Genomic DNA, 18,393 nt, shown 5'->3' with positions numbered 1-18,393 from the left:
TTGGAAATTGCTCCCAAGGATAAACCAGACTTGTGGACTTCTTCAAAAAAAAATCTGAGGTCTTGGCTGATTTCTTTTGATTTTCCCATGATGTCAAGCAAAGAGGCACTGAGTTTGAAGGTAGGCCTTGAAATACATCCACAGGTACACCTCCAACTGACTCAAATTATGTTAATTAGCCTATCAGAAGCTTCTAAAGCCATGACATAATTTTCTGGAATTTTCCAAGCTGTTTAAAGGCACAGTCAACTTAGTGTATGTAAACTTCTGACCCACTGGACTTGTGAAATAATCTGTCTGTAAACAATTGTTGGAAAAATGACTTGTGTCATGCACAAAGTAGATGTCCTAACCAACTTGGCAAAAACTATAGTTTGTTAACAAGAGTGGTTGAAAAACAAGTTTTAATGACTCCAACCTAAGTGTATGTAAACTTCCGACTTCAACTGTACATGTCAGCAACCACAGCTAATGAAGTCACTGAAACCCTTAACAAGGAGTTGCAGTCAGTTTTGGAATGGGTGGCCAGTAATAAACTGGTCCTGAACATCTGTAAAACTAAGAGCATTGTCTTTGGTACAAATCATTCCCTAAGCTCTAGACCTCAGCTGAATCTGGTAATGAATGCTGTGGCTGTTGGACAAGATGAGGAAACTAAATTACTTGGTGTTACCTAAGATTACAAACTGTCATGGTCAAAACATATAGGTTCAATGGTTGTAAAGATGGGGAGAGGTCTGTCTGTGATAAAGAGATGTTCTGCTTTTTTGACACCACACTCAAAAGTAAGTCCTGCAGGCTCTAGTTTTGTCTTATCTTGATTATTGTCCAGCCATGTGGTCAAGTGCTGCAAGGAAATACCTAGTTAAGCTGCAGCTGGCCCAGAACAGAGCAGAATGTCTTGCTCTTCATTGTAATCAGAGGGCTGATATAAATATTATGCATGCCAGTCTCTCTTGGCTAAGAGTTGAGGAGAGACTGACTGCATCACTTCTTGTTTTTATAAGAAACATTAATGTGTTGAGAATTCCAAATTGTTTGCATAGTCAACTTACACACAGCTCTGACACACACACACTTACCCCACCAGACATGCCACCAGGGGTCTTTTCACAGTCCCCAAATCCAGAACAAACTCAAGAAAGTGTACAGTATTATATAGATCCATTATTGCATGGCACTCCCTTCATCTCATATTGCTCAAATGAACAGCAAACCTTATTTAAAAAAAACAGATAAAGCAACATCTCAAGGCACAACGCCTCTCTCCTATTGGACCGAGATATTTTGTGTGTATGTATTGATACTCTGTGTAGGCTATGTGCCATTTTTAAATGTAGGTAGTTCTATCCTTGAACTGTTTTTGTCTATTAATGTTCTGTGTTATGTCATGTTTCATGTTCTGTGTTGACCCCAGAAAGAGTAGCTGCGGTTTTCGCAACAGCTAATGCGGATCCTAATAAAATACCCCCCCGACCCCCAAAATACAGTCACAGCTAATTACATATACATGAAAGTAACACTACCCCTTCTCCCCCTGCTCTACTTATCATCGAAAGTTGAACCACAAATTGTGGCTGATATTTGAACCCCAGCTCTCAAGCATGTATAACTGCAGCAGTCATATTTCTCGGCCAACAGGAGTGGACGAAGTGGGTGCCCAGAAATGTCCTCATACGATATTAACACTCGTGAGTGTTAATATGTTGATCAATCTTTACAGACTGCGTTATAGGATTGTCTCAGACGATGACTGTTTCAGCACTGGTGTTATGCCATGACAAATAACCTGACACATCTATCCCAAGGTCATTCGTCATCCACTAAAGCCCAGTGAATCATAGTTCTATTCCAGCTGACTATTCCTCAATGAGGAACAGAGTGGCTGAACACACGATGGATCAGCTACGAAACAAATACAAAAATGTGTAACTTGAATTTTTTAAGAGTAAGAGTGGAGAATTTCACTACTTTGAATTATATATGATCAAAGTGGACCACTTTTCTTCTCTCGCAACGGGTTACGCAGGGGCCCAGCATGAAAGAAACTGGATGGATAGAGCCATAAGCAGAATGGAAGCAGCAACACCTCGCCAGTTTGCTAACATAAGTCTGCTGCTTTTGATGTAGATCCATCATTCTCACTTGACCCTTGATTAATTTCCTGTCGGAGCTCCGCCTCGCCACTCCCTGGTTCTGTCTGCCAAGACTTGCTTTATCTTGGCCAGGTTGCAGTTGTAAATGAGAACTTGTTCTCAACTAGCTTACCTGGTTAAATAAAGGTTCAATTTAAAAAAAAATATTAAAGTAACACTATCCTATAAAATACTTTGTTATCATTATGGGGTTAGCTAGTGTTGACCATGGGCTGTGGAGATTAAAGTGCTAACCATGTTTTTCATGACTGGGAATTGTCTTTTATGCTATAAAAATACTTATCATTATGGGGTTAGTATACCATTCACTATGGAGAATAAAGTGCTAAACATTTTACACGTTGTTAGGCTATGCATGTTTTGTATTTTTCATGAGTGGGAATTGTCTTTGTCTTATTATGGCGAGGGACTGTAGCCAAGTATAGTGCATTCGATTAGGATAGGTTGGAGTAGGGGGTATGGCGGTATTGAAATGAAAGTGAGTGGCTACTGGGCCTTCCTAAGCAGTTGCCTTGGTAATGTAACTCTTGGTGACACCAAGTGCTCAAAGTGTCACCATGACATTGGGACAGAAGTGCGCTAATGGATTAGAGTGATGCAGGCTAGGGATGGGAGGCGAGGCGGTTTTAAACTGTTGTCCTGTATAGTTAAATGTAGACATGGGGAGAAAATTGTTGTTGTCTCTAATGGTGGCAGCTAAGTGCTTCAGTGTCAGATGAAAATATCTTTGAATTTGGAGCCCCGTGGCAGAGTAGCTCACTATGGCTGTGTAGGCCACTCGTCTGAAATCAGTGTCAAAGGCGATAAGCGTAGGAACAACTCTCCGAAATCTGATTAACGTCTCGAGGCAAGGTATCATTAGAGGGAAAGTGACAACTCTTTCTGTGCTAATAACTTAGATTAAAAGCTGAGTGACTCGGCTAAAAAAAAAAAAACATTCGAGTTTTTAAAGCCAAGACACACAAGGCCATTACACAGCAGCAATTTAGACGTAAATGAGAGACCCAAGCAAACCAAGAGCATTTCTCACAGACAGACCCAGCCCTATCCCCATCACCAGAGCAAAGAATTGGCTGAATCAAGTGGAATACAACCTAATGCATTGTAACAGGCCCTTAGGAGGGGATTTCAACCATCCGTTAAACTACCCAGACAGCATTTCAAAACAGTCAACACCATACAGTATTGAACGTATTATGAGATGTTGCCGCTTCGTTCTTCCAATAACGTTTCGGTTATATTAGTTCAATTCAGTAGGGTTCTACACGCTAAGTTGTCAACTTCTCGTTAACGTCAACGTCTAGCAGGCACACCAACCATGCGCCCCAAATGGCACCCTAGTCCCTATGTAGTGCACTACTTTTGACCAGGGCCCGTAATTAGTGCACTATGAATGGAATAGGGTGCCATTTGGGACGCAACCAAGTCTTGTGAGATGGAAGATGGAAGCTGCATGCTGTGCTGGGCATCTGGAGATGGGGAAGTGTGCCTGACAGCATGGCCTGCCCACACATGGGCCTCTCTGCACTGCTGCTGCTGTGCAACATGCCCTACTTTCCTTCCCCTTGGGGCCCGGATTGTTCAGGGAGGAAAATTGAGTCATGGGACCGTCACCCCCGCCTATCTCGATCTCTCCCCCCGAGCCCACACACAGCCCCTCAAGGGCCAAAGGGGAGTTTCAGCCTGTGCTACTCTCCAAGCAAGCAGAGTATGACCACAATTGTTCAACTCAGTGGAGCTCTGGAGCCTTCAACCGCAAGAGGATCTGCTCTTAAACTCCAACCGTACATACATAATACAAAAGCTGTGTGGGTGCCCATACTTGATTTAGGAGCTTTTTCCAATGCTATTCTTATATAAACAAAACAGTCTGTTTTCTTCAGTGTCATCTAGTGTAAGGTCCTAGATTTGGGAGTCTAAGTCAGTGCCATAGTAGTATTGCCTGGCTACCCAGACTCCTCGCTCCGACCAAACGCTACTCCACACCCACCATAGAGGTTAGGTTATTTTCCATAATGAGTCTGGATCTGAGTACCTCCTCAACCCTTCACCGAATGTGAACACTCGAGCCATCTGATTGGTCCAGAAACTGATGGGTTGAGCCAGAACACGTGTGGGTTTGATACTCTGATTGGTTTGAGACGATCCAATCGCTGATGACTTTGTTTTGTACAACACCCCTCGTGCCACCGTCACCACAAACGACCCCAACCCTGGTAGAATGGTCCAGATCTGTTCTGGCCTGTGTTTCTAAGGCTTTCTCAGACTGTGAAGATTCAGCATGTCTGTCTCGGGACTGTCTGCTGTTATTCCGACCGCGTCACACACAGAGCTCTCTTAGATTGCTCTGTCAAGTGGCAAGTTATAAAGGCTCTGTAGCCTCCACTCATTGTGATCACCTCAGCTCGGACTGTAAAGAGAAGTTCCGTCACGACAGATCTGACAGGAGAGGGATGTCAAGACTGATAAACAGAGAGACGGACTGGCTGAGCATGTACCGTGTCAGACGTTCACCGGCAACAGTGACAAACACTTCATGCTGGTGCCCCCTAAAGGCTTTCTCTTCTAGTCTCTTTCTTTGACAACATTGTTTGTGTCCATGAAAGATAACATCACTTATCTTTCATGTACTGCATTCACATTTCCTTTGAAGAGGCTACACACATTGGGACCTCAGATAAATGTTTGCTCACTTTTGCTCCTAAGGATCCCTCAGAAGGAGTACAATAGAATGTACTGTACATGCAAGTCAAAGAGCCCTATGATGAAGTGAAATGCTGGGATGGTGGGATGCTGCCACTGAGAGTAAAAGTCCGAATCCTACCTTGAAATCCATATGCTTAACATGTTTTTGCATAAGTCATGCATTGATAACAATGGGTCAAGTTATGCCCATGGATCTTATGTTAGGACTCAACCAAGAACGATTATGCATTCTACTGCTCATCCCCCGTCTTACATATTGGTGTGAAAGAGGAGGCACAATTATACCTTTTAATTTGCCTTGTCTTTGCAGAAAATTCCAGGAAGATTGTAATGCAAGAGGGCCTCTTTAGCATTAGAAAAATAAATGTTTGCGTCGCAGCTCAAAATTATTAGAGACCCAAGACATTTTTCTACGGTCAGCAGTTTGTGAAGATTTTTCACTAAAGGCACTCCAACATGTGGATGTCCTTATGTGCAGTGGTGGAGGGAGAATGTGGTCAGGAGCAAGTGAGCACTTGAACAGGATACTGATGCAGAGTACCACTCTAAATATTATATAACAAGGTTATTAAAGGGTCAATCTGGGATTGGTACATCCATTTTTGGACTTTTAAAATAATGATACACTACATGACCAAAAGTATGTGGACACCTGCTCTTCGAACATCTCATTCCAAAATCATGGGCATTAATATGCAGTTGGTCCCCCTTTTGCTGCTATAACAGCCTCCAATCTTCTGGGAAGGCTTTCCACTAGATTATGGAACATTTCTGCTGGGACTTGCTTATATTCAGCCACAAGAGCATTAGTGAGGTCGGGTACTGATGTTGGGCGTTTAGGCCTGGCTTGCAGTCTGTGTTCCAATTCATCCCAAAGGTGTTTGTTGGGGTTGAGGTCGTGGCTCTGTGCAGACCAGTCAAGTTCTTCCTCACCGATCTTGACAAACCATTTCTGTATGGACCTCGTTTTGTGCACGGGGGCATTGTCATGCTGAAACAGGAAAGGGCCTTCCCCAAACTTTTGCCACAAAGTTGGAAGCACGGAATCGTCTAGAATGTCATTGTATGCTGTAGCGTTAAGATTTCACTTCCCTGGAACTAAGGGGCCTAGCCCGAACCATGAAAAACAGCCCCAGACCATTATTCCTCCTCTACCAAACTTTACAGTTGGCACTATGCATTTGGGCAGGTAGCATTCTCCTGGCATCCATTACATGAAGCTCCAGACGAACCGTTCTTGTGCTGATGTTGCTTCCTGAGGCAGTTTGGAAGTGAGTGTTGCAACCGAGGACAGATGATTTTTACACGCTACGTGCTTCAGTACTCGGTGGTCCCATTCTGTGAGCTTGTGTGGCCTACCACTTCATGGCTGAGCCATTGTTGCTCCTAGACGTTTCCACTTCACAATAACAGCACTTATAGTTGATTGGGGCAGCTCTAGGAGGGCAGACATTTAACGAACTGACTTATTGGAAAGGTGACCTATAATGGTGTCACATTGAAATTCACTGAGCTCTTCAGTACGGGCCATTCTACTGCCAATGTTTGTCTATGGAGAGTGCATGGCGGTGTGTTCGATGTTATCCACCTGTCAGCCAAGGATGTGGCTGAAATCGTAAAATCCACTAATTTGAAGGGGTGTCCACATACAGTGTTTATAGTGTATATAGGCCCCATCCCGTAGCTCTTTACAAAAAAGTGGCAACAACTTGGTTGTTGTTTGTTAAAGTTACCTTTCCCTACTTTGGCTTTATTTTTTTTACTGCTCTCTCTTATCAGTAAAACTGCACTTTTTTGGTGGAAAAAATATAGGCAAATCTGAATCCTCCAGAATTAACTAGAACCTCTGTACTGTAACGTCCTGCTTTTTGTTTGATTACTTATGCTTATAAGGACTGAGGTCGGGGAGTTTGATATAGTTTAGTTTAACTTTACCTAGAGTATGCTGGCATTACAGGGTTATTCACATGGCTTCCTAGCACATCTATCGGTCCCGTGTAAAACATGGAACTGGACTATTTCTGTACAAATACATGGAGTGGATTACGGAATAACGAACACAACATTACATGTACAACAGACATTTATTTTCTGTACTTGTGCTCTTATAAATATTCATTTTGAATATCGGTCTGCATTATTTGCATGATTTTTATGTAGCAGAGATTCTCATGCAAACACAAAAACGAATCCGCTCTCAATTGTCTTTAAATGTGACCGTGTGTTGAGCAAACACAGCGTGTGTATTATTGATGCAACACAGCTGGAGAAAGGGGCTCTAGCTTAAGCCTGACTCTCTTGTCACACTGCACTCAGTCCGCATTCATTCACACAGGCACGAGGCTCGCAATGCCCCTAAGCAGTCTTTAAAGGCCCAGTGCAGTCAAAAACGTGATTTCGTGTGTTTTATAGATATTTCAATTGTGAAATTGTGAAAATCATGATAATGCCATTTTAGTGTAAGCCCTGTTTGAAAAGACCGCCTGAAATGTCAGCCTGTAGCGGCAGGATGGCGCAGGCTCCCGAGTGGCGCAGCGGTCTAAGGCACTGCATCTCAGTGCTAGAGGCATGCGTCACTGCAGACCCTGGTTCGATTCCAAGATATAACACAACCAGCCGTGATTGGGAGTCCCATAGGGCGGTCCACAGTTTGCCCAGCATCGTCCGGGTTTGGCCGAGGTAGTCATTCTAAATAAGAATTTGTTCTTAACTGGCTTGCCTAGTTTAATAAAGATTACATTAAAAAAATTCTAAATAGAAAAATCACCAGGTGGTAAATTTGTTAATAGCCCAATAGGAAAGAGTTCCTAACCTCTGCCAATAACAGGTAGTTTATGGTTTTCCCCTCCCTACTCAGACCACTCCACTCCTAGACAGCAAAATTCTTACTTGAGAAATTGCTCTTTGCTAAGAAACAATTTTTGTTTCTTTTTGACCATTTTAATTGAAAACAATCACAGTAATGTGATTTTAATGAGATAAAAACAGCTGCATTGGACCTTTAAAACAAACACACACACAAATGCAAGTCATCCTGCTGCACAGCTGTCTACTGACACACAGATACACACCCAGAGGTGTCCTGCCCATACGGGCCACAAGGGCACATGCCCCCTCAAATTTGTCCTGTTTTTTTTTTCAGATGTTAAATTAATTACTCAACAAATTTTTAAGCCCACGCTTTATCATAATTATTTATAAAAAAATGATCTGTCAGCGGTATTTTGCAGAGGGGCACACACATAAAGAGGTATGCTTAGATAACCCATGCAGAAAAATATGCATTGTTTTTACATAGAATTAGGCATAATGATTATTGCTCTAGATTGCTGGAAAATGCTGTTTCAGGTGTTTGAAAAATTCACCCCTGGATATACCACCCAAAGTGCTATATATCGAAATGCAGCATACGTAACGTACACCACTTAAACTGCCTTAAAGCATCTTAGACACATTCTCACAGACCTCCAACCGCTCAGGGTGAATGGACACACACCACTCAAACGACTGTGTGGCTGTTTTTATATATCGGTTATGTCATCAAAGATTCTGCCGGATCAAGCCAGTACAGCTCACTTGGAGTATCTTTTTTCCTTTAAACATCTTGAATAGCTACTTCGTCTCTGCTGCATCTGATGTGCATCTACCGTCTGATGTTGCACGTATCGAATTACGAAGAAGGGGCCCTCTAAAAGTTTCATGAGCTTCAATGCAGTCTGTGACAGCAGGCAGAGGGGACTCGACGAGTCGACGTTGATGCAGTCGTTATCTCTGGGATGGCATTTTCCGACCTAATTGGCAATAGGTCATGTAGTTCCCTGATGTGTTTCCCTGCTCATCCAGTCCCATAAACAACAGTTCCCGCCGGCAGCTTTATTATGTCCCCTCTGCTCTTAGTTAGAGATGTCCTCATCCACCCTCCCCGCTGCCTACTCAAAGTCATGTCACACTTGGCTATCAACTTTTTTGAAGTAATGGTATACTATTGTGTATTACAATACTATTGTACAGTACTAAGATCTGTTTACCATTTGGTTGTGTAACTTTGTTCTTTGGAAGATTCCTTACCAAAGCACACATTCTTATCCAGAACTCATGAATCCCAAACACTGATTCCAAAGCAAAGTGTCTGTCTGTCTCTCTGTCTGTCTGTTCCTTACCTTGAGGTTGTGTCTGTGAGCAGCGTCAAGGACGGCCGGCACCAGGTCCTCTGTGGGCTCCCCGTTGTCATCGGCCAGGCCCGGAGGATACCAGGACAGCACCAGCACCCCTAGACCACACAGGACAAGTCTCTCTCAGTCTCCACACAGGACATTTCAGGTTGGCTATACCCCACACAGAAATATAATTACTAGAATGGGGAAATAAAATGACTAGAAAGGGTAAAGCCCCTCATAGCATGGCAATTTTACAATACACTCAATATGGCTGCTGGTCCACCTATCACAGAACATTGACTTCAATGTCCATTCTAGTCATTCTATTTCAATGACCACACATCTCTGATACCCAATCCTGAACCTCATGATGTCCCTGTTACACCATTTTAAGTTGTATTGGTCAGTGTGATGTTGACATTGATATATGTGATACACATGTGTACCTACATCCCCTAAGGGTTCCGGATTGGCTTGAAGGACTTATTGATGTGATTGCTGCCGTATGCATGCAGCTAATTGATCAAGTCATGTCCACTTTGGTCACAAGCTGTGTGGAATATTTGATTACAATATCTAAAAAGTCATGGCCGCATGTATTAAAAAGTTATGTCCACACTATTCATTTTATTATGGGCTCCTCGCGTAGTGGTATCAGTCACCGCTGCCAGCAGGATGCTATTTGGAATTTCTGACGGGTCTTTGTGCCAGTGGCTTTAATTAAATGGACTCTTTTTAACTAAGCACATTCAGTTGCCCTTTCTGTGTTCCATCTGTCACAGTGTTCGGTTTAGGGGGAAGGGAGGGGAAAGAAAGGGGGAAGGAAGATCATTTCCTGGATGGTGTACAATAACCAGTTCAGCCGAAGGCAGACAACATTAGCATGGCTCGATTGGCTGTCCCATCAGTCGTTTTTGAAAACTTGTTTTCACACCCAACTCCAAGGCATTAACACTCCCATTTTGTTCAATAAAAGTAGCTTACATTTTTTCATTTAAAACATAGGCAACTTATTTCAGACAATCTACATGCCACTTCTGGTTATGGTTTTCAGTGCTGACCTTTGCAATGGACAGTCATGGCCACTTACTGATAAGACTTAAGGGCTCCTTCTACTGACCAAGGATTTTCAATAACTTTTTAGAGTAAAAAGGGGACATCCTACTCGCGTGGCCTACTTCTGACTTTCAACTGTTTGTATGTTCGATATCAGTGAAATACAGAAAAGCAGTAAACACATATTATTCAAGTGTTCAATTGTTCACGTTCAAGATTGCTTGGAAGTGGATGTCAAGATAAACACAGTTCTAAAACGACTGTGAGAAAAGGCTGCTGGTGGGCTTTTAGGTGAGCGTGCAGAGCTGTCCACTACATGAGTGCTGAAATAAACCGGCAAAGCGCAGGATAAGTGAAAAAAATGAATAGTGCGGCCATAACTTTTTAATTCACTCGACCAGGGCTTTTTAGATATTGTAATCAAATATTCCACACAGCTTGTGGACATGGCTTGATCAATTAGCTGCATGCATACTGTGTGTGCCAGTGGCCTGCTGTGCTGGCTGCTTGACAGAACAGTTTTTGATATTCCCCTCTATCAGGGTGTGGACAAGAATTTATCTGGCTGCAACATAGACATTTATGAGCTGTCACTTCACGCGTGTACTGAAGGATACTCACTATTACGATTAAAACAGAGTGTCTAAAGTGTCACTACATGTAGGAAGGCAAATTTCATCACTCAGATATGAGGCATCACTTATGCAGTCTAAAGATACAGTAGAATGGTTGTCTGTTAGAATAAGGAAGACAGACAGCACGAGCAATGTGCAACGCAAGCAATGTATTCCAAATGAGCCATAACAGTATACATCTGGCAGAATATATAGACTATATGCATCAAAGTGAGTCATTCAAGTCAGTGGAAGGAACTCTTGAGTGATGTTGGCACATATACAGTTGAAGTCGGAAGTTTACATACACTTAGGTTGGAGTCATTAAAACTCGTTTTTCAACCATTCCACAAATTTCTTGTTAACAAACTATAGTTTTGGCAAGTCGGTTAGGACATCTACTTCATGCATGACACAAGTAATTTTTCCAAGAATTGTTTACAGACAGATTATGTCACATATAATTCACTACATCACAATTCCAGTGGGTCAGAAGTTTACATACACTAAGTTGACTGTGCCTTTAAACAGCTTGGAACGTTCCAGAAAATTATGTCATGGCTTTAGAAGCTTCTGATAGGCTAATTGACATCACTTGAGTCAATTGAAGGTGTACCTGTGGATGTACTTCAAGGCCTACCTTCAAACTCAGTGCCTCTTTGCTTGACATCATGGGAAAATCAAAAGAAATCAGCCAAGACCTCAGAAACAAAATTGTAGACCTCCACAAGTCTGGTTCATCCTTGGGAGGAATTTCCAAATGCCTGAAGGTACCACGTTCATCTGTACAAACAATAGTACGCAAGTATAAACACCATGGGACCACGCAGCTGTCATTCCGCTCAGGAAGGAGACGCGTTCTGTCTCCTAGAGATGAACGTACTTTGGTGCGAAAAGTGCAAATCAGTCCCAGAACAACAGCAAAGGACCTTGTGAAGATGCTGGAGGAAACAGGTACAAAGGTATCTATATCCACAGTAAAACGAGTCCTATATCGACATAACCTGAAAGTCCGCTCAGCAAGGAAGAAGCCACTGCTCCAAAACCGCCATAAAAAAGCCAGACTACGGTTTGCAACTGCACATGGGGACAAAGATCGACTTTTTGGAGAAATGTCCTCTGGTCTGATGAAACAAAAATAGAACTGTTTGGCCATAATGACCATCATTATGTTTGGAGGAAAAAGGGGGAGGCTTGCAAGCCGAAGAACCCCATCCCAACCGTGAAGCGCGGGGGTGGCAGCATCATGTTGTGGGGGTGCTTTGCTGCAGGATGGACTGGTACACTTCACAAAATAGATGACATCATGAGGCAGGAAAATTATGTGGATATATTGAAGCAACATCTCAAGACATCAGTCAGGAAGTTATAGCTTGGTCGCAAATGGGTCTTCCAAATGGACAAAGACGCCACGCATACTTCCAAAGTTGTGGCAAAATGGTTTAAGGACAACAAAGTCAATGTATTGGAGTGGCCATCACAAAGCCCTGACCTCAATACCATAGAAAATGTGTGGGCAGAACTGAAAAAGCGTGTGTGAGCAAGGAGGCCTACAAACCTGACTCAGTTATACCAGCTCTGTCAGGAGGAATGGGCCAAAATTCACCCAACTTACTGTGGGAAGCTTGTGGAAGGCTACCCAAAACGTTTGACCCAAGTTAAACAATTTAAAGGCAACGCTACCACATACTAATTGAGTGTATGTAAACTTCTGACCCACTGGGAATGTGATGAAAGAAATAAAAGCTGAAATAAATAATTCTCTCTACTATTATTCTTACATTTCACATTCTTAAAAGTGGTGATCCTAACTGACCTAAGACAGGGAATTTTTACTAGGATTAAATGTCAGGAATTGTGAAAACTGAGTTTAAATGTATTTGGCTAAGGTGTCTGTAAACTTCCGCCTTCATCTGTAGATCCTATTGTAGCTGTGCTCAAAGTAGAGCAAAATGTTAAAACTTTAAAGTTAAATGGACAGGCACTGCAGCAGCAAAACTAATGCGAATGTTAAAACTTGTTTGTATGTTTCAGTATAGAATAACCACTGCACCTTTGCACTCTACCTGCAGCAGCCGCTCCAATCTGCTCCATGTGTGACTCCAATACATCCGGATCTCTCGAGCTGTACGGACCGAGCTCAGGGTAGAAACTGGAGCCGATGTCCTCCGGCGGCATATGCCTCCCTTTCGGGTAACTGGCGGCGATTTTGGGGTCCCAATGTGGCACGAGGACATGGTCCCAGTGCATGTATTTCCCATCCATCGACGGGTTCCCGTACCACACGCTGTAAAATATGTGGACGTCGTAAAATATGGTTCCTTCAGGTCCAGAGTTTGATAAAACTACTTTGGCGCGCACCTGCCCCGGGGAGGAGACGGCGTCTTGGGACACCGAGCGCCGGTCCATCCTTCCTCCAATCATCGGCAGGAGGCCCAACCCCGGGGCCAGGTCCGAGAACCCATCGCTGGGCTTCAGAGTTCTCAAACCCATCATGGTTCCGAAAACGAAGAGTGTAAATAAGAACAGAGCTATGCACGTTTTCTTCCGCAGCCTGGCCATTGCGGATAGATTGTCTCGTAGAGGCGATTCCTGCTGGAGTGAACCGGGGTTCCTGGTCGGTTGAAGTCAGCGGTGTGAATAAGACTTCCTTTTCTCCAAACGTCGTATAGCCTATAGGCAGTATACTATAACAGTTAGTCTATTTTACAAGTTCACCTACTCCACTCTAGGAAAGTATACAATGCAGGCCTTCATATAAAGTATTCATAAATGCAGTCGCTGTTGGAACGCAGAAAATGTTGAACTTTATGATAAATAGCCGAACTATTGGCCTACATGATTGCGGATGAAGCCTAATGGTCGCGTTGCCCTGACGCAGTGGAATCTGTCATTGCATTTAGATCTCAGCGATGTGAAATTATTTGTCCCTTTATCAGGATCTCATGCGGAGTTAACTTGCTCAATTCAATCAGTTAACAGAATATCGATGTCTTAAGGAGCGCACTTTACCTTGTTGTAGTGGAGAATGTGAAATAAGGATGCATGACACATTTTGATTAGTGTTCCCCAATTGCAATGGTGAAGGCTATACCACCATCTGATTATATGAGCTCTTGGAGAAAATGTGCACATTTCGAGTTAAGAGTAGCCTCCATGTCAAGTGATCAAATCTCTATGATATCTTTCTATCGTCTATAGGTTACAGTCAGATGTTGGCTTCTGATGGCTGAATTGCGGTCACCCTGTTAAACTATTTCGCTTTTCGCTGCTACGCTATTTCGCTTTTCGCTGCTGGCTCGATATATCGCCTACACAATGCTTTACATTAGGCTCGCAAGTAAACCCACGTAGTGACAGCAACGAAAACGTTCTCAATTCAATGCAACAAGATCCTGGACGCGCACGCTTCGTGGTCGCTGTCCATGGTATTCGCCATCAGCGATGGCTGCTTTTATCGGTCCATGTTTTGCTACATGGAGGCGGAGCTCTAGCCGGCCGGGTGTTATACTGAGATTTGTTTGGCGCATGGGGACTGATGGATGGCAACTATAGGCTATGCATGTAAAGTGAGGGGAAAAAGTATTTGATCCCCTGCTGATTTTGTACGTTTGCCCACTGACAAAGAAATGATCAGTCTATAATTTTAATGGTAGGTTTATTTGAACAGTGAGAGACAGAATAACAACAACAAAAATCCAGAAAAACGCATGTCAAAACTTTTATAAATTGATTTGCATTTTAATGAGGGAAATAAGTATTTGACCCCCTCTCAATCAGAAAGATTTCTGGCTCCCAAGTGTCTTTTATACAGGTAACGAGCTGAGATTAGGAGCACACTCTTAAAGGGAGTGCTCCTAATCTTAGCTTGTTACCTGTATAAAAGACACCTGTCCACAGAAGCAATCAATCAATCAGATTCCAAACTCTCCACCATAGCCAAGACCAAAGAGCTCTCCAAGGATGTCAGGGACAAGATTGTAGACCTACACAAGGCTGGAATGGGCTACAAGACCATCGCCAAGCAGCTTGGTGAGAAGGTGACAACAGTTGGTGCGATTATTCGCAAATGGAAGAAACACAAACGAACTGTCAATCTCCCTCGGCCTGGGGCTCCATGCAAGATCTCACCTCGTGGAGTTGCAATGACCATGAGAATGGTGAGGAATCAGCCCAGAACTACACGGGAGGATCTTGTCAATGATCTCAAGGCAGCTGGGACCATAGTCACCAAGAAAACAATTGGTAACACACTACGCCGTGAAGGACTGAAATCCTGCAGCGCCCGCAAGGTCCCCCTGCTCATGAAAGCACATATAGATGCCCATCTGAAGTTTGCCAATGAACATCTGAATGATTCAGAGGACAACTGGGTGAAAGTGTTGTGGTCAGATGAGACCAAAATGGAGCTCTTTGGCATCAACTCAACTCGCTGTGTTTGGAGGAGGAGGAATGCTGCCTATGACCCCAAGAACACCATCCCCACCGTCAAACATGGAGGTGGAAACATTATGCTTTGGGGGGGGGTTTTCTGCTAAGGGGACAGGACAACTTCACCGCATCAAAGGGACGATGGATGGGGCCATGTACCGTCAAATCTTGGGTGAGAACCTCCTTCCCTCAGCCAGGGCATTGAAAATGGGTCGTGGATGGGTATTCCAGCATGACAATGACCCAAAACACACGGCCAAGGCAACAAAGGAGTGGCTCAAGAAGCAGCACATTAAGGTCCTGGAGTGTCTCCAGACCTTAATCCCATAGAAAATCTGTGGAGGGAGCTGAAGGTTCGAGTTGCCAAACGTCAGCCTCGAAACCTTAATGACTTGGAGAAGATCTGCAAAGAGGAGTGGGATAAAATCCCTCCTGAGATGTGTGCAAACCTGGTGGCCAACTACAAGAAACGTCTGACCTCTGTGATTGCCAACAAGGGTTTTGCCACCAAGTACTAAGTCATGTTTTGCAGAGGGGTCAAATACTTATTTCCGTCATTAAAATGCAAATCAATTTATATTATTTTTGACATGCGTTTTTCTGGATTAGATTTTTTTTGCTGTTATTCTGTCTCTCACTGTTCAAATAAACCTACCATTGAAATTATAGACTGATCATTTCTTTGTCAGTGGGCAAATGTACAAAATCAGCAGGGGATCAAATACTTTTTTATATTGGAGCCTTATCAATGATGATAATAGACTGTAAGTTACATACACAATAAAGCCAGGGTTGCAAAGTTGCAGTGTAGCCTACAGGATGAATGCTGTCAAATGAACAATGATGCCATATAGACTCCCGTCTTTAACTCATAACTTCTTCCTTTCCAATGAGGTGGTCATCTGTGAAAGTGGTATTGCCTTCACCCATAACAGTCTAAGCCTTGTCTAAACCAGGGGGTCTACTAAGCTATATGGAATTGTTTAAAGAAGGTCATACCAAGGACAATTTCGCTATTTGATTTTGAGTGTTAAGACCCCTTGAAGTATAACAAATATATATTTTAAAAATATTTGATGCAAAATTATTTTTGGCCTAACTTCTATTAGACCATATAAACGCATTGAATAACAGATTCACTACACAGGACAACAGATAGTCACCAAAAAATAATCAAAAATAAGTTTGTTCTGAACTGGTTGTCCTATATCTGAAAAAGATATATATATACTACTGTCAAAAGTTTTAGAACACATACTCATTCAAGGGTTTTTCTTTATTTTTACAATTTTCTATATTTTGTAATAATTGTGAAGACATCAAAACTATGAAATAACACATATGGAATCATGTAGTAACCAAAAAAGTTTTAAATAATCAAAATATATTTCAGATTTGAGATTCTTCCAATAGCCACCCTTGATGACAGCTTTGCACACTCTTGGCATTCTCTCAACCAGCTTCACCTGGAATGCTTTTCCAACAGTCTTGAAGGAGTTCCCACATATGCTGAGCACTTGTTGGCTGCTTTTCCTTCACTCTGCAGTCCGACTCATCTCAAACCATCTCAATTTGGTTGAGGTTGGGGGATTGTGGAGGCCAGGTCATCTGATGCAGTATTCCATCACTCTCCTTCTTTGGTGCCTATTTCAAGAATCTCAAATCTAAAATATCTTTTGATTTGTTTAAAAACAAATTGGTTACTACATGATTCCATATGTGTTATTTCATAGTTTTGATGTCTTCACTATTATTCTACATTATAGAAAATAGTCAAAATAAAGAAAAACCCTTGAATGAGTAGGTGTTCTAAAACTTTTGACCAGTAGTGTATATTTTTACATGTATTTAACCCTTTATTTTTTTTGCCACTAAACAGACTCCATATATACTTCCATAAATTTTTTCAACTGGTACCGGGAACCTTCTGATTAGTTTTGTGATGCCTTTGGGCATAGTTTGTAGGCCAAACTGTTTTGACTGTACAGGTGATTTTGGGGGGTGTCTCATGATCTGACAAACATAGCACTAGCTCTGTCACCTTTCACCACAGATGCAGAAGTGCGACATCGGCGGATGTGGTGGATTGAGAAGCATCCAATGCAAAAAAGATATCTCTATCTTAAAATGACAGATTTTTATAGGGATTTTTTTATTATGCTAATTCGATTTCTGCAGGGGTGAGGACATCGACTCTAGGTTTTTAATAAGCTCTCACTCACACACACACACACACACACACACACACTCACACACACAGTATGAACTCATTAGTTCATTGGCATATTTCTAACCTTCGTGAAAGGGAAAAAGCTCCAGGGTGTCCGTCACATCGTTTCAACATCCTCATCAGCGGCCGTATGTCTACCTACAATGGATGAACCGCAGCGCAGAGGTCAGCGTCAGTACATCAGGTGTCAAATGAAGGCACATAAGAGAAGGCATAGGAAGCAAGGGCTATGGATAACTCATAGGGACTGATTTTTGTTTGTTTGCTTTGGTTCGTTGGTTTGCAAAACTTCAAAAGCATCATCACAACTTGACTTTCCTGAACTATTCGTGTATGGACATTGTAAAAAAGCAGATCTAGGACTACTGTATTCTATTGCGTAAAGCCAACTGTAGAACATTTTTACAAGACTGATGTGTTTATTAAATAAGCTGCACTCTTAGGTGGGGGGTTTCGAAAAGGGTTCTTTAAAGGGGGGCAGCCGAAGAACCCTTTTAGGTTTTATATAACACCTTTTTCTCTTAGAGTGTAATCTCTCGCGGGAGAATTTTACTTCCGGGTAACCGAGATTAGAACACAAGCATTTCGCTACACCCGCAATAACATCTGCTAAATATGTGTATTTTATTTGGTTTTGAGATTACTGAGTGTAATACAAACTGCATGACATTATTTCAGTCTTCGGGTTTTGATCATCCCCAAATGAATCTCATCAAGCATCATAGTAGGGCATTCCTTCCCAGTGCATCTGATCATTTTGGAAAGTCAAGCCTACACACTGTTTTCGTTTTAACGGTAGGGGGCGGCCTACTGTATTACCAACATCTATTGTGTTTTCATTAGCATATTATTTCAACAATTCCACATGGCAAACCTGATCTGTATTGTGGAAGAACTACAGTGGCCTCTAGTGGTAGATTATATTTGGCTCACTGTGCATGAACATCCAGCATTGTATGCTCAACTCTAAAAACTCTAAACCAACTCAAGGATGAAATCTTCACTCTCCTTTATACTGGGGCATTTCAATGGGAGAATTGTGA

General features: G+C 42.5%; 1 protein-coding gene across 1 annotated transcript in view; it reads right to left on the bottom strand.

The window, feature by feature from the left end:
- Positions 1–14,146, bottom strand: part of LOC106605112 (glycoprotein endo-alpha-1,2-mannosidase-like protein) — a 28,143-nt gene extending 13,997 nt beyond the window's left edge. The window contains exons 1-2 of the mRNA XM_014200435.3: positions 12,756–14,146; positions 9,023–9,132 (exon numbers count right to left, since the gene is read on the bottom strand). Coding sequence (XP_014055910.3) covers positions 9,023–9,132; positions 12,756–13,251 — 606 coding nt within the window. The 5' untranslated portion in view covers positions 13,252–14,146. The remainder of the gene's footprint in view (positions 1–9,022; positions 9,133–12,755) is intronic.
- Positions 14,147–18,393: the final 4,247 nt, after the last annotated feature.

This window comes from Salmo salar, chromosome 05 (genome assembly GCF_965601325.2).
Source record: "Salmo salar chromosome 05, fSalSal1, whole genome shotgun sequence".
Lineage (NCBI taxonomy): Eukaryota > Metazoa > Chordata > Actinopteri > Salmoniformes > Salmonidae > Salmo > Salmo salar.
This window is presented reverse-complemented; position numbering and strand designations above follow the sequence as displayed.